Source organism: Quercus lobata, chromosome 4, assembly GCF_001633185.2.
Source record: "Quercus lobata isolate SW786 chromosome 4, ValleyOak3.0 Primary Assembly, whole genome shotgun sequence".
Classification (NCBI taxonomy): Eukaryota; Viridiplantae; Streptophyta; class Magnoliopsida; order Fagales; family Fagaceae; genus Quercus; species Quercus lobata.
Window position 1 is genome coordinate 97,539,993 of NC_044907.1, and position 25,157 is coordinate 97,565,149.

The window sequence follows — 25,157 nt, forward strand, 5'->3', positions numbered from 1 at the left end:
ACCATTCTTGAACCCAAATTGTAAGAAAGGTGCTTAGATCTTTGCCAGAAAGATTCCATGCCAAGATCACCACCATTGGGGAATCAAAGGACATTGACTGAATTCCTTTGACAGAGTTGGTTGGAAAGTTGCAAACCTATAAATTAGGTTTGACTAGGATCGGGAAAACAAGCAAGAGCAAGAGCAAGAGCATGGCTTTGAAGGCCAAAAGCAGTGATACCGATGAGTCTTCTGATGATGAAGATTCAAAGATGAAATCCTATATCACAAGGTAGTTCAAAAAGTTTATGAAGAATGCTAATGCGAAAGGATTCGACAAGGATCGAAAGCAATCTAGTTCTTCACAGTTCAAGAGCTAAGATAGAGGGAAGAAGGATGCTAAGGATGGCGGTCAATACATTGTTCCCTCCGGACCAAAGTGCTTATGATGTTAAGGTTTTGGACATATAAAACAAGAATGTCTAACATATCTCAAGACCATTGGGAAAAGTAAGGCCCTTGCTGCTACCTTGAGTGACACCGAGCCTGAGGATGATTTAGATGACAATGATGATGAGGAAATCTTGAGTGCCTTCACTGCCATAGTGAATCCTACTGAGGGGATTGTTGAAGAGGTAAGAGGACTTGGTGGAGTCTAAATTTGAGAAGATGGATGAGCAAGATGACATTCATACAACCTATGTAGAGTTGTACAAGGTCTGCAAAAGCATGAGAAACTGTATAGGCTAGCCACTAAGAAGCTGAGTGAAGTGGAACTTGATCGAGAAGAGCTCTCCACAAAGTTTGACGAAACTAATCAGACCATTGGAGCACTGCGGTTTGAGAACAATTTCTTGGCTGAAAAGACCAAGAAGCTTGAAGCGGAGTTGTTTCAAGTTAGAGCTCAATTGGAGAGGACTTCCAGTGCAAAGCTTGATGAGATGCTTAGGTTTTAGAAATCTACTTCTGATAGAACCGGTTTGGGGCATGATTTCTCTTCTCCAAATATTGCTTCCTCTAGTACTGCTGTGTTTGTTTCACCTGCTAATAATGTTAATTCTGAGAACAATGATGTCAAAACTAATTTAGCTAGTGAGAACATAGACAAGGGAAAATCTATCTTAGTAGCACCCCCTAAACTTGATAAGAAATAGACTAGAAACCCTAAGACTAAGAAGGGTAATAATCAAAAGTGGAAGCAGCATCTCTGTCATCATTGTGGAACTTTGGGACATACTCGACCTAATTACTACAAGTGGTTAGCCACTCAACAAAGCAATAGTATGATCTCATCCGAAAACCAGAAACAGTTTCCTTCCTCTTTTACTCCTCTTGGAGATCTTCTTAAGGCCCTCATGTTCCTTTCGAACTTGAATGGTTTCAATTCTTTCCCCCCTCCACTGGATCAAGGGTTCCCAAATGGAAAGGTTCTTCCAAGGTATGGAAGGAAAAATGCTCAAAGTGATTTAGTCACTTTTTCTCCCTCTCTCTCCCTCTCTTTTTGTTTATGCATTACTTGTGTGTTTTGCTTTCTTGTTTTTGAGTCAGTCTAGTTTTATGCTATGCTTTGTTTAACATGTTTTTGTTTGTTTGTTTTCAGTTTTTCTTTATTTTTTTTTTTCATAAAAAAAAAAAAAAATTGAAAAATCATAAAAATACAAAAACAGTATGTTTTGTGTACATTGGTACTTATGTACCTTAGATGGCCATTGAAACAAAGTTTTCTAAACTTTGTATCATTTATAGCTTAGATGGGCATCTTAATGTACAACTAAGCAAGTGAGCTTTGTGGCTCGTGTTTGTGATGAGTATGATCAAGTAATCTCTTATACTTAACACTCATATCAATCTTTTTGATAGGAAGGACTAAAAATCCTAAGAGAAATGCATAAATAACCATCTCACCACTAAAACTCGCCAATCATAAATAACATCTGTATGCTTCAGCATAGCAAAATTGTGATGTTTAAGGCTTAACATAATTGGGTGTTTCTTCTCTCTCTTATATGCCCTTGCATGATATGCTCAAAAGAAAAAATATGCAAATAAAATCAAAAGCAAAAAGAATCAAAATGCTTTTAAATATGGTTGCAAGCGTATTTCTAGGAGATATGTGAGTTGTAGGATGTACCTCAAAGGTGATAGTCCCCATCAAGTAGTTATGATTGTGTGTGAGTTAAATTGATTTTCTTATATCTAAAATCATCATAATATGAAACGCTTATGCACTTTTGCAATGTTTTCACACATAACACAAATTCTTTGCTACTTTTGATACATGTGCAGGTACAATGTGATTTGGCCATCACAAGAGATACATGTGTTAATGTATGCTTACTAAATTGTCTTGACTTGCTTTTGAAATATAAAATTGGTTAGACTTGTTTAGTTTGTGTGTGTGTGTTTAGGATCCATGAATGCTTTGCATTTTTTTGTTGAGAGATGTTTTTGGAAGCTTAACATGTTGTTTGGATCTTTGGTTGAGTAGCTTGCTTGATTGCATTCATTTTTGTGCGTTTTTCCTCTCTTTGAAAAACTATTTTTATCAAGCTCAACAGCTTCTCGAGAGATCCTCGACAGCTAGCTATCTATCAAGACCCTTGGACTTCCTTCTCGATAGATCTTAGCACAATTTTGATCCATTAAAGCTTTTTGGAATTTGTATCAATAGCTTTTCGATCCATCGAGAAAGTTTCTATCTGGCCGATAGCTTTTTGATAGCTGTTTGATCCATCGAGGTCTCTTTGCCATCGACAGATTCTCGATCCATTGAGCTGCGTTTTCTTTAAATAGATTCAGTGTGAAATCAGATCTCACTTTTTCATATCTCTCTCAACAAAAAAGCTATCCAACTTCTCCTAAACACTCTTTTCTCATTCTTTTCATCTTCCCTACTTGGATTTCGGCCTAAACCTTGTGTTTTCTTTTTGGTATGCTCTTCTAAATCCTTCTTTCTTCATGCATTTAGACCTAGGCTTTGGGTTTTCCTAAAATTTTTGGGGTTTTTTGAAAATTGATGAGTATTTTGTGAATTTTTTGGGTTGGGTGTTGTTTTTTTGATGCTATATGATCATGCATTGCATTCCATATGTATTTTCACAATGTTTCATGCATTTAGATGTGTGTTTATATGTTGAAAAATTATGTACTGTTAGGTTTGGATTGGGTTGAACCCATGATGCAGTTTCTTTTAGCACATCACATGTTCATGCATTTTTCATGCATGCGTACCCCTTCTCTTCTTTATAAATTGTTCTGGGTTGTGATGGTATTTTTCTGTTTCTCTCCCTCCCTCTCTCTCGGATAGACTATGCTTGGCACCCAAGTGCAAATCCACTCTGTCTTAGAACCCTCTTCATTTCGGGACATCTTCCTCTGACTTTACTATTCTTCATGTTTAGTTTCGTGATGAGAAGGCCCATTAGGACTTCTCGGAGAACTTCTCCAAATGTGGTGTTCATTCGGAGCGCCACATGGTTCTATCGGACTTTTCCGATACTATTCTACCCATTGTCATTCATAGTTGGGGATGAGAATCTTTATGTGAGATACTCGTGAGTTGCCCCACCACGATCATATAGGAGTTCTACTCTAATATGCATGGTTTCAATACTTGTATACCATGGTTTGTTACACAGGTTCGAGGTACACGTATCGTAGTCACTCCAGAGCTTATTTCTGAGGTACTACATGTTCCGAGGGTATTGTATCCTGATAACCCTAGGTGTCTACATCTAAGGAATGTGTCCAAAGATGAACTTTTGTCTCTTTTCTGTGAAACACCTTCTTCATGGGGTAAGCACCAAAACACCTCATGCTTGGGCTTTGCAAAAGGTCCGAGCTTCCTTAATATGGTGATGACTTTTGTTCTCCATCCCTTGTCTCACTATAACTCCATTACCAAGCCTCGTGCTCACCTTTTGCTTTCCCTCATTGAGGACCTTACTATAGACTTTCTTTCTCACTTCATTCTCTTTCTCATAGATGTCTATAAGGATACAGCGACCCGTGATAAGCTCATCTTTCCTTCAACTATCACGAGGATCATTTGCCATTCTTTTATTCCTTATCCTGAGTTTTCTTACTTCACCGTCATGGGTGTCATTAGTGAGGTGTTTGTTCGACGAAGCAAGGCCCAGCTTTGACCATAACAGCCACGGATTGAGACGGTGACTCCTCCAGCCCCTTATGTTCCATCCACCTCCTCTCCTTCTTCTTCCTCAGCGGGTGGTGTGATGCTTGAGGTCATCATGGCACAGCTTGAATGCATGGATGCTCGCCTTGATACACTCACTACTGAGTTGTATTAGGTGAACACTCGTGTTAGTCGTATTGCACTACGACAGGCTCGCATGGGTGGCTTTGCCGTGTCTCCATCTCCCTCTCATTCTCTAGAGGCTTTTGAGGATGAGGACGCTGATGATGGTTCCGGTGATGATGATAATGAGGATGAGGATGCTAGCTCTTCCGGTGATGAGGAGATGACCGCTTCTCAATGACTTATCCTTTGTCATTCGTGACAAAAAGGGGGAGTAGTTTTGGGATGAGAGTAGTCATGTACTTAAGGGGAGTGCTTTTTGTTTTTGAGGGATGTAGTAAGGATTTATGTATTTTCTTTTCTTTCTTTTTAGATATTATCCTTTTGTACATCGGTCTTATGACCATTTAGCGATAACAAACATTGTACTTACTTTTCATGTTTTGTGCATGTTAGGTTGTTAGATTTTCATTTAAAATTTTTGCTCTGTTTTTGCGTTTTTTAGGTTTTCTGGGCAAGGACTTGCATACTTATAATCTTGCCTGCACACGCAGGCTTGATTATGCACACACAGGCCTGTTCTAGTGTGCATGATGCCATTGCCCAGAAGCCTTAAATTTTTGTTTGTTTGTTTTTCTTTGCCATCACATGTTTGTTTTGTTTAGCCCTTTTTTTTATATGTTTTAGGCTCTATAGGTTCTTTTTTTACCTCTTTCACATGCTTGTTTGCTATCACATGTTTAGATTAGGGTTTGTCTTAGCTTTGATACCATGCCATTCATTCACATGCCCATTCATCAATGCCATAGGTGCTATGTTACTGCTAGGTAAGTAAGGTAAGTCATGCATTCACATGAACATGCATGTTGTTTGTTTAATCCTCCTTTAAGATATGAAGTTAATGCCTTGTTCATAACATGATTTGCTTGCTTTGGATGATATGATTACTACCTTGTTTTAGATGAATGCTAGGGTTTCTTTTGTATGCTAGGCTCTCTTTTGTTTGGTGGATAGATAAGTATGCTTGTTTGGGATGAAAGATGCCATGTTGTATGCTAGATGCATGTCAGTGTGTGTGTATGAGTCTAGGATATAAGTGTTGAGCTAGTTTTTAATAGGGTTAAGGTATAAGACACAATGATGGGAGGCCAACCTTAGGGTTGGGTGATCTTGGGTACCTAACACCTTTCCAAGAGTGTACCTAAACTCTGAACCCATATATCTGGTAGTAAGATTAAAAGGTCTTTCCTCGAAGGGACGCAATATATATGGTTCCTAGACCATTGCGAAATCTAGGTAGCGACTTCCCCCTTGTGCCCACAGCGCCTAAGAGTGCTAGGACTTGACCCAACCATATCATTAGCCTCCAAGTCCGCATCCAGATCAAACATGAGCTCATCCTTCAGCTCCACGCCCCACAGGTATTCTCTCTTCTCAGTTCAAGGATACTACGAAGAACTGCCAACTGAACTAGTACAGGACTGCGATGAAACACTAGCCATCTTTACTGAGTGTTGACCCCTAGTACGATGTGTAATGGGCACACTGCCAGAGGGCGCAATGTCATCACCCCTTCGATTGAAGTGACTTTGAAGAATCCGAGTCGCCTGCTCGCCAGTAAAAATGATGTCGTCGTTGCAATTGGACGAATCCCCCTGAGATGAATCAAGGGTAGGAGTCTTCCCATGGTCTCCACTAGGTCTCGAGTGCCTAGACATGATCTGCAAGAAAAAACAGATTCAGATTTAATGAGTAAGCCCAAATCAAATGGCAATGTAAGCAAATAGGTAAATATGTCTAACCCTACTACCTAACACATATAATTCAGGTTCATACCAAGAAGTCACGTTTCCTAAAATTTTGAAGATCTAATCATGATTTAGATTTGGCCATGACTGTTTAATCCTAATCGCCTCTCTTTGAGATTCAGATTCAGCCACGACCATTTATCTCACTGGGATTCAGATTTGGCCACAACTGTTTAATCTTAATCGCCTTTCTCCAAGATTCGAATTAAGCCATGATCGTTTATTTCATCGGGATTTGAATTCGGCCATGGCCATTTATCTCATCGAGATTCAGATTTGGCCACGACTGTTTATCTCATCGAGATTCAGATTTAGCCACAACCGTTTATCTTATTAGGATTTTGATTCAGCCACGACTGTTTATCTCAAAGGGATTTAGATTCGGCTATAATGGTTTAATCCTATGACTTCATCGAGATTTAGATTCAGCCATGACAGTTTGTCTCACCAGGATTCAGATTCGGCCACGACCGTTTAATCCTATGTGTCTCTCCAAGATTCAGATTCGGCCATGACCGTTTATCTCATCAAGATTTAGATTCAGCCATGGCCGTTTAATCCTAATCACCTCTCTTTGAGATTTAGATTCTGCCATGACCGTTTATCTCATCAGGGTTCAAATTCGGCCATAACCATTTTATCCTATGCCATCATCAAGATTCAGATTCATCCATAATCATTTATCTGACCTAGATTCAGATTCGGCCACGACTGTTTAATCCTATGTCTCTCTTTGAGATTCAAATTCGGCCATGACCATTTAACTCATTGGAATTCAGATTTGGTCATGATCGTTTAATCCTAATCACCTCTCTCCGAGATTCAGATTCGGCCACAACTATTTATCTCATCAGGATTCAGATTCGGTCACGATCGTTTATCTCATTGGGATTCAAATTCGGCCACATCCGTTTAATCCTATATTCTCAACGCTACTCACACCTTATATTTACAAGATCTCAAGGTTCCTAGTTACCATACATTTTCCCTTTAGTATCCATAGCATCTAACATTCTCATGTTCATCTACGTGGCCTGAAAATTAGGTTTTCCATGCACGAATAGGTGTAAACATAATTATGCATGTACGTAGTTCACACACACACACACGTGTGTGCGTGTGTGTGTGAATGTGCACTCTTGCACCAACGTCTATGTACATGTGAAGGCATGCAAGTATGATTATGTGAAAACTTTGAACAAAAATATTTTTTTCCAGCAACATCATGGCATAAATGATAAAAAAAAAAAAAAAAACATATATAAACAAATACCAAAAATAATAATAAGATCTAGCATGCTTTCCTAGTTGCTTTGCTACTAACATATTTGTAGGAAAAAAGAGAGAAGAGAGATGGAGATTTTGCCAAGTACCAAGAAGCCAAGCCTGAAGATTTCTCAAGGCCAGCTATAGTAGCTCAGCCTTGTCAATTAAGGCTAGTCTCGACCCATGAACAGCGTAGTGTCAGCACGTAATTCTGGGGCAACAAAATGCGGAATTACGTTCTTTATCCAACACCTCTCATTGCACTTGAGATGTCAGATAAAGAAGGGGCAACTGTAGATACCATATTTTGTCTGCCCTCAATTTGCATGTCGGACCCCAAAAATTCCAAAAATACCATCTTTTATCCATAGGGTTGCAAAAACATCTAGATTGACATGGTGTAACCCGTTTGGGCATCGAGCACTCAAAGTTCCTTTTCCAGTCACTTAGATCAAAATGCCCCTAGTCAATTCTAAGTTAACCGAGAGTCAAACGAGGTCAAAATCTTCCCAAAACAAAACTTTTCATGCTTTTACATCAAACCTGAGCCACTGGGAGATTTTTGTCAAGTTTTACCAAGTTTGACTCGAGGTTGACTCCTAGGGACTGGAAATCGTAATTTTTGATTCGTTTGTCTGAATAGGTTGGGGCTAGTGCCATTGGGAAAATTATCAAATTACCTTTCCGGCTACTATTCATGGGTCAAAATCTCTAGAAAACAGTGCAAAGCACGTCAGCATGCTTCTTGAGGCCATAACTTTTGATCTGATCGTGGATTTTCAATTTCTTTAGTATTCTAGAAACTAGAAATCTAGAAATTTCTAGGGACACCAAGATCAGCTCAATTGGAGTCCAGGAAGGCCTTCAAATATGCATCCAAAGTCAAAACTGAAAAGTAGAAAAAGACAAAATTGCTGACGTTAGCCTAGTTAACCCAGCACACCTTGTGTGGCCGCCAGCGTAACTTAGCACACATACAAGGTGCACTGAGCCTCGAGAAGCATGTCAAATTCTATAAATGCCTCAAACCCCTCATTTTATATATATAAAAAAAAAAGATTTTTGGCAGTTTTAGAGCATTTTCTGGGCACATTCTCTCTCTTTCCTCTCTAATTTCCCTCTCGAACACATCCAAACATACTTGATTCTTCTTTTTTTCCCCACAATCACAAGGTAGTGTTCTTGCTCCCAATCTTCCTCTCATTGGCTCCATACCTTGGATTTGAGGTCAAGGGGTATGGATGTAGCTTTTTAGCTACAATCCACACCCGTTTCTTTTCATACGTTTTTCTAGGTTTTTCTTATTCAATAATATGTTTTCTTGCTTTATCTTGCATGTTTTTATCTTTATCTTGCTTCCTAACATGTTATATGGTTTTTCTAGCATGTCTCCTTACTTTTTGCCATGATTTATCACTTTGATGTTGTTGGCCAGGCCTTCCTGGGCTAGGATATATCTAAATTTCATGTTTGTGCTTAGATCTACATGTTCATATGCTCCTTGCCATATTTATGCTTAGATCTACACCCTTTGTCTAGATCTATGTCTCGTTGGGCCCCGTGCCATGCCTATGCTTAGATCCATGCGTTTATGTGCTCCGTGCCATGTTTGTGTGCCTAGATCTATATGTTGGCTGCTATGCCATGTGCTTCTATAGCCCTTTTATCCCTTGACATCTCTCTTTCTTTTGTTTTGGCCCTTATTGGTGGGGTGTAGATCTAGATCCCATGGTCTAGGCCTACATCTAAACACCTAGGCCTATATCAAAGGGGTTTGGATCATTTCCCTATATGCATGTGTATGCTTACTTGCTTCAATGCTTTATGGACATGTTGGCCTCTTTAGATCTAGGCTTTACCATGCTTTGTGCCCTTCATAGGCTTATGCTTGTCAGTCTTTTTTGCCATTGGCTTGTGTGGTTACATCCGGTCCATTCGTGATTTGTTTGGGTGTAACCACTTGTGAGACGCATCCCTATGATGCCGGTTTGCTCAATATGGGTTCACACTCGTGTGGGTTCACACCCATCTTTGATACACGAGGCCCCGAGTCCCTTTTAGGAATTTTGTTTGATGGCACATGTCTCATCCATACTCCAATCAAATGGAACTATGGACACTCGATACAAACCCACATTTTTCCACCTAGGATAGCCCCCTTTAGTAAATTAATCAATGGCTACAAGTATGAATTCATGGCTACAAGTAATCAATGGCGCTCGCAAATCTCTTCGATATCAAGCGGATAATCATCTTAAAGCCTACAGCACGGATATAGGCCCTTGGTCTTGGGAGTGAGGGTCTTGTACCATTCCACCACACTATTGGTGTTACCCCTACTAGAATATGGGGATGAAGTTTGCAAAAAAAGAATGATGACATTAGATTCACGATTTAGATTGAAAAGCCATGGGAAGAAAATTTTAGATGCCTAAAAAATGATAAAAGGAGATGTTAGAATCACATTTGGATGCAAAAATGAGGAAAAAAGGCATTAAATTTGCAATCAAATGAGAAACAAATGAAAAGGAATTCAAACTTGCAAGATAGGGTTTCTACCTAGCGCCATGCGCACGTAGGCCTAGACTTGTGTATGCAAGCATGGTGCACACATGCGCAAGTTGAAACCCGCGTATACATAAAATCAAGAATAAGCATGCGTACGCATGAGTTCAAGCTGCATACGCAGGCTTGAGTCCACGCATGCACGAATACAGACATAGGGTCGTTATTTGACATTTTTAAGCTTTTCTCACTCAAAACTCACCCTAAACATGCTTTTACCCCTCCTAAAGTGTCAGGTTTTCATCTAAACCCACCCCACGTAAAACCCAAGCATTTGCATGTCCAAAAACATATTAAAATGGAAGATCAAAGGAAAATGAGAAAATTTGGAAAAACTTACTGATTCGGCCTTTGCATCCATTGAAAGATGATCTAATGGCCGGTATGTCAATAGAGGGGACTTAGTCAGCCTTACCGCTCCACTCCAATGCATGAGATTGAAGGCATCACTAGAGAGTACATAGGAGGTTTTCTTGGACTTGGGTGCCATGGGGAAAATGAGAGAGTTTGAAGAGGGAAAGAATTTTTGAAGATGAGAGAAAGAGAGATGGGAATCAGATTGTGAGAGAGAGTGAAAGGGAGAGAGGTTTTTGTAGAGAGAAAATAGGAGCTGAAGGGTTAGAGAGAATATGACGGGATGAGGGAGGTAAAAAGAAAAAAAAGAAATGGTTAGTAACCGTTAAGAAAAATGAAGGGGCGAGAATGCATCTGGTGGCTAAACTATGCGTAGTTTAGCCCCCCATTAAACTACGTGTAGTTTAGTAACATTCTTGGTTTCATTTTTACTAGATTGACTTGGTTGGGACCTATTTTGGTCTTGGCCTTCAAGTTCTAAATTTTACTAACATTCTTGGTTTCATTTTGACTAGATTGATTGAGGGGAATAGTCAAATCAAAGCACTTGAGAGTTCTTGTGTCTGAGGTTAGGTTCAACTTTATATCTTCACTTTTTTTTTCTCTTTATTTGTTTGTTTTCTTTCATGTTTTGATGCTTTTATACATTTGTTGTTAGTCTAGGTTTATTTCTCGTTCATATTAAAAGCATGTTAGGCTACTAGATTTCCTATTTTGATTTATTTGCTTTGTGTTGCTGGGTTTGTGTTTCTAGGAGTTTATGCATATGCATGTTTGATGTATGCATGCACATACTCGAGGTATACGTACACACACACGTGGGATGCGCACACACTCCCTATGTGTGCACATGCATACTCGTGCCTAGAAGCCCAAATTCAAGTTTCATTAAGTTTTGTTTCTTTCTTTCACATGTTAGCTTCTTTTTGATTCAGTCTCACATGTTTAGGGCCTTAGGTCAGTAGGATAGCATGCTTTACTTTGTTTATTTGTTAGATGAATGATTAGGGTTTATGTCTTGGGTAAATAACATGAACATGCATTGATGCATAGGTGCTAAGATGTTATGGTACAGTGAGGTAAGTAAAAGTAAGTCATGCATACGAATATGAACATGCATCTTTGAACATGATGATTAGTTTCCCTGATTGATGAATACGATAACGCTATGTTTGAGTGATTAGACATGATAATGCCTATATGGTGCTATTGCCTTATTGATATTTGCATGTACTGCTTGTTGCCCTTGGATAATATATTTGAATGCCATGATAGATGAATGCAAGGGTTTGGGGACAATATGCCATGTTTCTTTGCTTTAGATGCATAATAGAGTGTGTGTGAGTCTAGAATAACATATTAGAGGACCCTTTGATGAGATTAGGATTTGGAATACAATGAGTGGAGGTCGACCTACGGGTTGGGTGGGGTTGGGTGCCCAACACCTTCCCATCTCCATACCTAAACTTCGGATGATAGATGCATGCTGGCTGGCTTTGAGGACCCTTTGATGCATACTGGATCCGAGAAAGAGCATAGGACTAGACAGTCATGGCCAAATTAAAATCCTGGAGTGAGCATTGGACTAGGCCATCATGGCTGAATCGAAATTTCGGAGAGAGAATAGGACTGGACAGTCGGATTCATATCGAAATCATAGGGAGATCATAGGACTAGACAGTTGTGAATGAATGAAAATCCTGGAGAGAGCATAGGGCTAGACGGTTGTGGCCGAAGTGAAATCCCAAAGAGCATATGTCTAGACAGTCATGGCCGAATCGAAATCTAGGAGGGAGCATAGGACTCTATGGTCGTGGCCAAATCGAAATTTCAGACAAAGCATAGGACTAGATAGTCATATTTGAATTGAAATCCCAACGAAAGCATAGGACAAGACGGTCGTGGCCGAATTGAAATCCTAGAGAGAGCATAGGACCAAACAGTCATGGCTAAAGTGTAATCCCCGAGAGCAAATTTCTAAATGGTTGTGGCTGAATCGAAATCCAGGAGAGGAGATAGGAGTAGACGATCATGGCAGAATCAAAATATTACAGAGAACGCATAGGACTTGACGGTTATGGTCAAATCTAAATCCTGGAGAGCATAGGACTAGATGGTTGTGGGCAAATCGAAATCCTGGAGAGAGCATTGGACTAGGCCATCATGGCTGAATTGAAATTCCAAAGAGAGAAAAGGACTAGGCAGTCGGATTTGAATTGAAATCCTAGGGGGAGTATGGGTCTAGACGATTGTGGCCAAATCGAAATCCTGGGGAGAGCATAGGACTAGACAGTTGTGCTCGAGGTGAAATCCTAGAAAGCATAGGACTAGACAATCAGATTTGAATCGAAATCCCTAGAAGAGCATGGGACTAGACGGTCATGGCAGAATTGAAATCTTGGATAGACTATAGGAGTAAATATTCGTGGCCGAATTGAAATTTCAGAGAGAGCATAGGATTATACAGTTTTGGCCGGATTAAAATGACAGAAAGAGAATAGGATTAGATGATTATGGCCGAATCAAAATGTTGGAGAGTGCATAGGGCTAGACGGTTATGGCCGAATTGAAATCCTAGAGAGAGCATAGGGCTATACAGTCGTGGCCAAATCAAAATTTCAGAGAGAGCATTAGACTAGCTCGTAGTGGCTGAATCAAAATTTCGGAGGGAGCATAAGACTAGATGGTTGTGGCCGAACCGAAATCTTGGAACAAACATAGGAGTGGACAGTCGTGGCCGAATCAAAATATTGGGGAGAGTATAGCACTACACGATCATGGCCAAATTGAAATCCTGGAGAGAGCATAGGACTTGAAGGTCGTGGTCAAATCTAAATCCTGAAAAAGTATAGGACTAGACAGTCCTAGGTGAATTGAAATCCTGGAAAAAGCATAGGACTAGACGGTGGTGGCCGAATTAAAATCCTGGAGTGAGCATCAAACAGGGCTATCGTGGCTGAATCGAAATTCCGTGAGAGCATTGGACTAGACACTCGGATTCGAATTGAATTCCCAGGGAGAGCATGGGACTAGACGATCATGGCCGAATCAAAATCCTGGGGAGAGCATAGGACTAGACAGTCATGGCCGAGGTGAAATCCTAGAGAGCATAGGACAAGACAATCAAATTCGAATGGAAATCCTAGGAAGAGCATGGGACTAGACGTCATTGCTGAATTGAAATCTTGGAGAGACCATTAGAGTAGTTAGTCGTGGCCAAATTGAAATTTCGAAGATAGCATAGGACTAGACGGTTGTGGCCAAATCGAATTGCCGGAGAGTGCATAGGGCTAGATGGTTGTGGCCAAATTGAAATCCTGGAGAGAGCATAGGGCTAAAATATCGTGGCTGAATCAAAATCCTAGAGAGGGCATCGAACTTGACAGTCGTGGACGAATTAAAATCCAGAAGAGAGGATAGGACTAGACCGTCATGGCCAAATCGAAATCTGGGAGAAAGCATAGGAGTAGGTGGTTATGGCAGAATTGAAATCCTAGAGAGAGCATCGAACTAGATGGTCCTGGCCGAATCAAAATTTCGGTGAGAGCATAGGACTAGACGGTTATGGACGAATTGAAATCCTGGAGAGAGCATAGGACTAAATGGTCGTGGCCGAATTGAAATCTTGGAGAGAGCATTGGACTAGATGATCGTGGCCGAATTGAAATCTTGGAGAAACCATAGGACTAGACGGTCATGGCCAATTCAAAATCTAGAGAGAGCATAGGACTAGATGGTTATGGCCGAATCAGAATGGCAGAGAGAGCATAGGACTAGATGATCTTGGCTGACTCGAAATGTCAGAGAGAGAATAAGGCTAGACAGTCGTGGTTGAATTGAATTCCTAAGGGGAGCATAGGGCTAAACTATTGTGGAAGTCAAAACTTTGATGGCAAGGGTAAGGCCAAAACCCTCGGCGATAAGCGGCACAACAATTTGTGGTTTTCCAACCCTTGTTCCCCGTCATATATGCCCCATGGCCTGAACGTTCACTCACAACCCTCATGCGTCGCCTCAATGACACTCCCATCGCAACCCAGGTCAGGCGGGACTACCTGTTGAGTTTAAGCATATCAATAAGCGGGGGAAAAGAAACTTACAAGGATTTCCCTAGTAACAGCGAGCAAATCAAGAACAGCCCAGCTTGAGAATCAAGCGCCTTCACGGGCATCATTGAATTGTAGGGGACGAGTTGGGTTGTTTGGGAATGTAGCCCTAATCAGATGGGGATCGACGATGCCCCCTAGTCAGATGTGGAATGGTGACAATCGGTCCTCCGATTGACTTGGGGTGTGGATTGATGCAAATTGCGGTGGTGGCCCAAGCTCGGGCTGTAGTTATGCCTGTGAAGATGTCATTGTTGCAATCGTGGTTGGAAACACGTGCCTCAAGATGTGCCTTAGCATCTGCGTGCTCTTGGCATTAACTTATGGGCTCCCCATTCTACCCGTCTTGAAACACGGACCAGGGAGTCTGACATTTGTGCGGGTCAACGGGCTAGTAAACCCGTAAGGCATAAGGAAGATGATTAGCGAGATCCCCTCAGGATTGCACTGCCAAGCGACCTTGATCTTCTGAGAAGGTTTTGAGTGAGAGTAAACCTATCGGGATCGAAATATGGTGAATTATGCCTGAGTGAGGTAAAGCTAGAGGAAACTCTAGTGGAGGCCCGTAGTGATACTAACGTGCAAATCGTTCGTTTGACTTGGGTATGGGGGTGAAAGATTAATCGAACCGTCTAGTTGCTGGTTCCTTCTAAAGTTTCCCTCAGGATAGTTGGAGCCCACGTGTAAGTTCTATCGGGTAAAGCCAATGATTAGAGACATTGTGGGTGTAACACCCTCGACCTATTCTCAAACTTTAAATAGGTAGGATGGTGCGGCTGCTTTGTTGAGCCACGCCAAGGAATCGAAAGCTGTAAGTGGGCCGTTTTTGGTAAGCAGAACTAGCGATACGAGATGAACCAAAAGTCCGGTTATGGTGCCCAACTGTGCGCTATCTTAGAACCTACAAAGGGTGTTGGTCGATTAAGATAGCAGGACGGTGGTCATGGAAGTTGAAATCCGCTAAAGAGTGTGTAACAACTTATTTGCCGAATCAATTAGCATAAAAAATGGATGGCCCTGGAGCGTGCGACCTATTCTCGGCCGTCGAGGTAAGTTCTAGGCCCTAATGAGTAAAAGGGTGTAGAGATTGCTGTAAAACATGGGGCGCAAGCCTGGGCATAGCGGCCATCAGTGCAGATCTTGGTGGTAGTAGCAAATATTCAAATGAGCACTTTGAAGGCCGAAGAAAGGAATGGTTCTATGTGAATGACACTTGCACATGGGTTAGTTGATCCTAAGAGATCGGGGAAGACTATCTAATAGCGTGCTAAGCGCGAGCTTCGAAAGGGAATTGGGTTAAAATTCTTGAACTGGGATGTGGAGGCTAATGGCAACGTTAGGGAGTTCGAAGACGTCAGTAAAGGCCTCGAGAAGAGTTATATTTTTTGTTTAATAGCTTGCCCACCCTAGAAATGGCTTAACCGGAGGTAGGGTCTAGCAACTGGAAAAGCATCGCACGTCGCATGGTGTCTGATGTGCCCTTAGCTGCCCTTGAATATCCAAAGGATCGAGTACGTCCCATGTCCAGTTGTACTCATAATAGCATAAGGTCTCCAAGGTCAACAGCCTCTGGTCGATGGAACAATGTAGCTAAGGAAATTGGCAAAATGGATTCGTAACCTCGAGAAAAGGATTGGCTCTAAGGGCTGGGCACGGGGGTCCTAGTCCCGAACCCATCGGCTATTTGCGGATTGCTTGAGTTGCTCCTACGGCGAGAGTGAGTTTCTGTGTGCCGGTCGGGGGACGGACTAGGAATGATTGCCTCGACGGTCTTCCCTAGGCATCAAATAGTTTACTCAGAATTGGTATAGACAAGGGGAATTCGACTGTTTAATTAAAACAAAGCATTGCGATGGTCCCTACGGATGCTCATGCAATGTGATTTTTGCCCAGTGCTCTGAATGTCAAAGTGAAGAAATTCAACTAAGTGCAGGTAAACGACATGAGTAACTATGGCTCTCTTAAGGTAGCCAAATGCCTCGTCATCTAATTACTGCAAAGATTCCTGACTATTAGCACCCTTGATAGAGAAACAAGGGGTATAAGGAATAGGAATGTGCATGTGTGTGAGAATGCGTGTGATGGTTGAAGGAAAGATGAGCTTATCACATGTAGTGGTGTCTTGATAGATATCTATCATAGATACTATCATGTGTTAAGGAAAGTCTATAGTGAGACCCTCCAAAAGAGAATAAAGAAAATGAGCTCGAGGCTTAGTGATAGTATTATAGTGAGACTGTGGAATGAGAAAAAAGGTCATCACCATATTAAGGATCCTTGTACCCTTAGCAAAGTCATGTTAGGAGATTTTCCTTTTAAAATTTGTTTAGGAGATTTATCCTTTTGAAAAGCGTTTTTGGAGATTTATCCTTTTGAAATTTTGTTAGGAGACTTGTCCTTTGAAAATTGAAGTTCAAGAGATTTTTCCTCTTTTAATTTCCTGCAAGAAAAACAAGAGTTGATTTCTAGTCTGTTAATTTGTATAACTCATGAACTATCACTCTTTTTGATCTTTTCATTTGATGACTTTGATATATATGAAATTATTCTTGTAAGAGCTTGATTTCAAAAAGTTTAGAGTTTACCTGATGAAGCTTTGTGATTCGAAGGTTTGAATTTACTTGACAGGTTTTGACATGGGTGATCTTACTTAAATGAGGCATAGATGACTGCCCCTAGTCTGCAAATTAAAGCATGATTTTGAAAACCTTGACTTTTGAGGAAAAATTATTTCCTTTTTTTCAAAATGGATGAGGCATAACTGAATGCCCCTAGTTTAGAAATGGATTGATGATTTTTTGAAATCTTGATTTTTTATGAAAAGATGATGATGATGATCTCTCTCTTTTTTGAAAATGAATAAGGCATGGTCGAATGCCCCAAGTTTACGAATTGATGCATGATTTTTGAAAACCTTGACACTTAAGGAAAAGATGATTTTTTTCAAAATAAATGAGGCATAACCGAATGCCCTTAGTTTAGAAATGGATGTGAATTTTGAAAAATCTTATTGTGTCGGGACCTCAATAAAGAAAAAATTGAGTAAAACAAGATCAAAATCACAAAACTGGGCAAAATAAGGACTGCTAGGAGGATGGGCCAATGGGCTCTGTTGGAGTGCTGATTGGCACATCTAAACTGAAGATTGATGGTGATTATTGAGTAGATGAAAGATCCATGTCCACCTCCAGCAAAAGATTCATTCCATGAGCTTGTTAGTAATCAGTTATTATAAAACTATTTTGGGCCAATGCCCTTAGTTTAGATTCATACTAGGCTTGCGCCCACTCCAAAATTCCTTAGGTGTGTTGGGAATAGATTTTGATGGAACTAAATTTAAAATAGGCATTGCAGTTTTTAATGCATATTCCCAAAAGGAAATTGGTAAAGTTGAATAACTCATCATGGACCTAACCATTTCTAACAGAGTCCTATTCCTTCTCTCTACTACACCATTTTGTTGGGGAGTTCAAGGTGCAATCAATTGGGATACAATCCCATTTTGAATTAAGTAATCCTTGAAATCCCCAAGAAAGTATTCACCACCACGATCAGATCGAATGGCCTTTGTGTGTTTACCCAATTAATTCTCAACTTCAGCCGTAAACTCTTTAAACTTTTCAAAGGCTTCAGACTTTCGTCTCATTAGGTACACATAACCATATCTTGAGTAATAATTGGTAAATGTGATGAAGTAGTCATAACCTCCTTTTGCTTAGGTTGACATAGGACCACATACATCTGTATGAACTAATTCAAGCAACTCTTGGGCTCTTCTACCTTTTGCATTAAAAGGTCGTTTGGTCATTTTGCCTTCCAAACAAGATTCACAAACTGGAAATCCATCAAAGTCCAATGGCTCTAAGAGACCATCTTTGATCAGTCTTTGAATTCTGTTTGAATTAATATGACCTAAATGCAATTGCCAAAGATATGCATCATTAGTAGAAGGAAACTTTCTCTTTAATGATTTTACATGAGAGTTATTATCTAATATAGAATTATATAATTCATGCTTATTAGGAGTTAAAATATAAAGACCATCAACAATATTGCCAGAACAAATAAACAATTTATCCTTCTTTATTACAACATTATCTTTCAGGATAATACAATATCCATGCTTACCTAAATAAGTTGCAGAAATTAAATTTCTATGAACATTAGGTATATATAAACAGTCTTCCAATATTAAAACTCTAGAATCAAAGCATAAATTAAACACTCCAATAGCTACAACTGAAATTCTGCTCCCATTAGCCAAAGTAAGAAATAATTCCCCTTCATTTAGCATTTTGGTCTCCTAAAACCCCTACAAAAAATTGCATATATGGTTAGAACAACCTGAATCCACACACCAAGAATCCATGAGATTTTGTTCTAAACATATTTCAAGAAGGAATGAACTTTTCATACCCTTATTATTGGCAGGTCTAAATTTTGGACAATTCCTCTTCCAATGACCTTTCTCACCACAATGAAAATACTTTCCTTTGGTGTAGTCCTTCTTTCCCTTGTTGGCAACTTCTAAGGCAATTTGCTTACCATCTTGCTTGGTGAAGTCCTTCTTCTTCTTTTTACCCTTGCCTTTCAACTTAGGTTGAGAAGTAGAAGCTTTAGCCATGTTAGCATCAACACTGGATGTACCAAGAATGCCTTCTACCGCTACCAATTCATTCATTAATTCAAACAAGGAATAAATCTTTTTGTTCATATTATAATTAAGTCTGAATTCCTTGAATGATTTTGGTAGTGACTAGAGTATCATATCCACTTGAGATTCTCCATCAATATCAGCACCTAAAACCTCCAGTGTATTCAGATTAGAGTTCATCTTAAGACAATGCTCCCTCACTGAAGTGCCTTCAGCCATGTTGGTATTATAAATTTACCTCATGGTTTCTTGCCTTGTAGAATGGCCTTGCTCACCAAACATCTCCTTCAGACTTAGCATTATGTCCGAAGCTAGTTCTACATCCTACATTTGAAGCTGTAGAACATTTGAGATAGATGCTAGGATATAGCACTTGGCCATCTCATTAGATTTCTTTTCCAATCAACATAGTTGGATCCAGTCAGTTTGTTTTGATTAAGAATAGCAACAAGTGGGCTAAATGATGACATGATTAAATTTGAAAACAACAAATATGAATATAATAAGTAAACTGGACATTATCAATTTAGCATATAAACATATAGTATGGAACCTTAATAAAACCATAATATAAAATATGCAACGACAACCCAATCCATGTCTATAATTCCTTGGTAGCAAGTATATTATAAACACTATAATTGATTGAGAACTATTCTCATTATTAGTGCTATCATGATAACTCTTATCAAACACTAATAATATGTCGTATTACCTTTAGCCTCTAAGTAATAAGGACATAGCTCCTTTGGGAGGTTAACATTATACTTAGTCTAGTGTACACCATTATCTAGAATCATGTGTAGCCACGTTTCATTTCCCTTATAGTATTTAAAGGTAAGGTTCATCAAACCCGTAAACCAAAGCCGAATCGATAGCCAATGTTGTGCTCGTACCTAAGAAGGATGGAAAGGTGAGAATGTGTGTAGATTTTAAAGACTTGAATAAGGCATGCCCTAAGGATGACTTTCCCCTCCCTCACATTGATGTCTTGGTAGATAACATGGCAAGAAGTACCTTGATGTTCTTGATGGATGGTTTTTCGGGATACAACCAAATCAAGATGGCTCCTAGGGACATGACCAAAACCACTTTCACTGTTGAATGGGGAAACTTACCAAAGGATGGACACCACCTTGATACGATGCATAATGAGGTAGAAGTGTATGTCGATGATATGATAGTGAAATCCAAGGATAGAGGAAGCCACACCACAAACTTGAGGAAGTTCTTCCAGAGGATTAAAGAATATAGATTGAGATTGAACCCACAAAAGTGCACCTTTGGAGCACAATACATTAGTGAGCCTATCTTTAAACAATACATTAGTCGATTCATTACCAAGCTCACTTCCACTTGTGAGCCTATCTTTAAACTCCTAAGGAAGAATGAACCACACACATGGAACGATGAGTGCCAAAAAGCCTTTGAACTTATCAAGGAGTATCTCCTCCACCCACTTATCCTAGTGCCTCCACAACATGAAAAACCCTTACTCCTATGCCTTTCCATCATAAGGGATGTGGTTGGAAGTATTCTTGCACAAGAAGATGATGAGAAGAATGAAAAAGCCATATATTACTTTAGCAAAAGATTCCATGATTACGAGAATAGATACACTTCTATAGAAAAGTCATGCTTTGCACTTGTTTGGGTTGTACAAAAATTGAGACATATCATTTTACCCTTCCAAATATGAGTGGTGGCAAGAATGGACCCATTGAAGTATCTCTTTAAGAAGCCCCTTTTGAGTGGAATATTGTCAAGATGGTTAATTTTGTTGGTGGAATTCAATTTGAAGTATGTAGCCAAAAAAACTATCAAGGGAAGTATCATGACAGATTTTTGTGCTGAGAACCCTATAGAGGGGCAAGATGGTAAAGAGGATTTTCCGGATGAAGATATTTTGGATATTGAGTTAAGGATATGGAAGATGTACTTTGACGGAGTTGTAAACCAATATTGGAATGGGATAGGGATACTCTTGATCACTCTCGAGGGGTCTCACATACCTTTGGCAATCAAATTGAACTTTGAAGCAACTAACAACATGGCTGAATATGAGGCTTGCATTGCCGAAATGGAAGCTCTTCGAGAATCGGGAGTAAAGGAGGCCAAAGTCTTTGGGAATTCAACTTTGGTTATAACCCAAGCACAAAAGTTGTGGAAAGTGAAGGAAGAACATTTGAAGCCTCATAAACAACACTTAGAGGACTTGACCAAGAACTTTGACAAGATTGAGTACACAATCATCCCTAGAGCTTAGAATCAGTTTGCGAATGCCTTGGCAACTTTAGCCTCCATGGTTGAAATACCCGAAGGAGTATGGACATGACCCTTAGAGCTTGAAAAAAGTTATGAGGAAGTGCATAAAAGGAAGACCAAAACTTCAGTATTGGTCCTAGAGGAAGAGGAAGTTCTGTAATACTATGAGATCATGAAATTCTTAGAACTAAGGGCATATCTGAATGGTGCCGATAAGAGAGAACATCATTCCATTAGAATGATGGCAACCCAACACATCCTATGTGAAGGACAACTCTATAAAAGGTCCTATGATGGTGTACACCTTCGTTGCTTGAAAAGAGAAGAAGCAGAGAGGGTAATAGAAGAAGTTCACCAAGGAATTTGTGTCCCTCATATGAATGGAAGGATGTTAGCTAATAAGATCCTAAGGATAGGATACTACTGGAATACGATGGAGACTGATTATGTCGACCATGTGAAAAGTTGCCATGATTGCTAGGCACATGCCAACTTGAACCATGTTCCGCCTAGTTGGTTGTATAGCGTGACTTCTCCATGGCCATTCTCAGCTTGGGACATAGATGTGATTGGAAGAATAGCTTTTAAGGCTTCAAAGGGGAATGAGTACTTTTCAGTGGTAATCAAATATTTCACTAAGTGGGTAGAAGCGACCTCCTATTCTGCATTGAAGGCTAAGCATGTGGCTCGGTTCTTAGAAAACAACATCATATGTTGGTTTGGGGTGCCCTAAAAGATCATTTCCAATAATGGTTCCCAGTTTGAAGGTGAAGTCCAAAGTGTCATGGAAGAATATGGTATTGAGCATCACAAGTCTTCACCATATTGACCATAACCTATTGGGGCCATAGAAGCAGCCAATAAGAATATGAAGAATATCCTAGCCAAGATGGTAGTGACATACAAGGCTTGGGCTGAGAAGCTTCCATTTGCTTTGTGGAGTTATAGGACTTCTATTCATGCATCAATTGAGGCAACACCTTATTCTTTGGTCTATGGTAGTGAGGCGGTACTTCCTATTGAGGTGGAGATACAATCTTTGAGGGTATTGGTGGAAACCAAGATCTTAGAAGAGGATTAGGCTATGGCGAGATATGAACAATTTGCTTTGATAGATAAGAAGAGGGCTAGGGCACAAGCTGTACCTAAACTCTGAATCCATACTCTAGTAGTAAGATCAATCCTTCCACGTGAAGGCATTATATACATGGTTCCTAGGCCATAAAACTAGGTGGCGATTCCATTATCTTTTCACCACCCTAGTCCACTCGACCGAGGTGTAGTCCCCAAGCCTCTCACTACGCCCATAGACATCACTCGGAAGCCCAAGGTTGATTTAGAGCCCAATATTGTAAAATCTTGAATTTAGAAGTTATTTTTGGAAAAATAAAGTTATTTGTGGAAAAGAAAAGTGCCAGAAACCCAAAGTGTGCTTACGCATACACGCGTATGCACATGCACACTTAATGTATGCATATGTATACTTAGGGTATGCACCTGTGTGCCTTGAGTATGTGCACACATCTAGGGTTCCAAAATACATGTAAGGAAAGTTTTTGGACATAAATTGGTGTAGAGTGAATCCCACATCATTTGGAGCCACTCTATAGCTCTCTATGACCACTATATAAAGCCCTAATAGGCACTTTTACAAAGGCGGACGAAAATATAGAGAATTCACTAAAAAATAGTGAATCAAAGAGGGAGTTTTTATATTAAACATCCTCAAGTCATCAAGTCAAGTAGATTAGGGGGTTTTAGCTCTTCCTCAAGGTCCACTCTTTACTAGCCTTCCTTTTAGAACCATATTTATAGCTTTTCTAGATTATGGTTCCATTTCCTTTACCTTACTTGGGCCACACTCTCTGGGGGTGGGTATGTCTGATTTTCCTTTTTGCTTTGTGTGAATGCATTGTGCATGACCTGCCACATGTGTGATTGCCCTTATCCATGTCAGCTAATGACATCGGTTTCCCCGTGTATGCGACATGCATCATGTATCAAGATTTTGTTATCATCCATTTAGATTAGGAGAAATGACATTTATCTTAGCCTAGGATTGAAAATAGAATCAAAGAGTCAGGTGACCAATCACACCTTCGAAAAAAAAATGACTCAACTAGCAATCCACTCACACACACCAAAGGGTCTTCCTTCACTCTGAGCCCATGCACTCTGTGGGGCGCGTGTGTCACCACACAGGGTGGCCGACCCCAGCGATGTACCGACAATAGAGAGAGAAATATTCCAGATGACACACACACAAATAAAAGAGAGCTTGGCTTTAATTCAAGCTCAGCATATTGCTTTCTATCCAGATGGAGAAATCAATATTTCACATCACTTTATTCTATTTCAGTAATTTACTTCATTACTTTTTGTTTGTCCACGCAACATGCAAGGAATTTCTTATGACCGCATAAAGAAAGAAATATTCCAGATAACTTTATTCTAATCCAGTGACTTACTTCATAACTTGTTTGTCTACGCAACAAGCAACGAAGATCTTACAACATGAACAAAGCCTTACAGAACACGTTACGCAACAACTCAAGCAAGGACTTTCTTACCACATGAACAAAGCAATATTCCAGATCACTTTACGCTACCCCAGTGATATACTCCATTATTTCTTGGTCCATCGACACGCATCGATTCACGATAACAACAAAATGAAAATGAAAATTCTCTAAACAAATGTATTGTAACTAAGGTTGTAAATAAATCAAGTCATTCATAAACAACTCAAACTCGGTTTGATAAAAAACTCATTCATGTTTATTTGGTTATAAATAAACCAAACTTGAGACTTAGTTTTAGACTTGTTTAATACACAAGCCGAGCTCAAGCAAAAAAAAAAAAAAAAAAAATTGTTCATGAACAAACCTGCGAGCTATAAGGCTCGATACAAAACAAGCCGAGTATGGACTCATTTATAGGCTTGATATGTCTTTGCAAAATAAACTCATTACATATATCTTAATAATGACATGGATCACATGGAATTACTACCATTTACCTTAATTTTTACTTCCATGTAAACTGACTAAGAACCACTTTAAACTTTAGTTTTATTTTCTTTTTATCAGTGGACCATGTATGGTCCTCCCTCATCCATCATCTAATGTAAAGTTATGAAATATGTTAGCCATTTCCCATTCACAATAGTTACGAACAAGTATTTTTCTAATTTTTCACCATCTAATATAGATGTAAAAATTATATTTTAAACAATTGTTGAAACTATAGACAAGGAATGATGAATTGATGAATTTAATTATGTAAAGTTGTAATTTGAACTATGGCAAATCATAGGTGAGACTCTAAGCATTATAAAATGATTATGCTATTTTTATATTTTTGTTTACTTGATTTATAGAGATTTAAGCATTTGGTAATATAATTTTTTTGGATCTTAAGCTCAAAAGCTTTATCTGAGCTTAAGTTTGAGCATGATATTTATTCGAACTTGGCTTAACTAATTAATCAAGTCAAGCCAAACCAAGCTTAAGATTTTTGACTTTCCCACGAGATCAAACTCAAACATTAGTTTTGGCTTGTCTCGAACTTGATCCAATCTTGAACTTTTGACTTTTAATGAATAGTCAGCAAAGCTTGACTCATTTACAACTCAAATTGTAACAAGGGAAGGAGCCATTTTGAGAAACCTCTGTCTCTAGAAATTTAGCAACAACCTCAACATTAGGCCATTCAGCTTGTCAGGTTAGTAAGATAATTTGATTCTTTATATATATATATATATATATATATATATGTATGTATGTATGTATAGATAAAAGAAATATTATCTACAATAAAAAAAATAAAATAAATTTTAAAGCCTATAATATTATTGGTAACATTTGTTGTAGATATTTCTACAAAAACCAAAAACTAAAAAA

At 39.4% G+C, this 25,157-nt stretch overlaps 1 protein-coding gene across 1 annotated transcript; it reads left to right on the forward strand.

Annotated features, from left to right (window-relative positions):
- The first annotated feature begins 20,701 nt into the window (after nt 1–20,701).
- Nucleotides 20,702–21,256, forward strand: LOC115986272. The gene has a single exon (XM_031109117.1). The coding sequence runs from the start codon at nt 20,702–20,704 to the stop codon at nt 21,254–21,256; it is 555 nt and encodes a 184-aa protein (XP_030964977.1).
- Nucleotides 21,257–25,157: the final 3,901 nt, after the last annotated feature.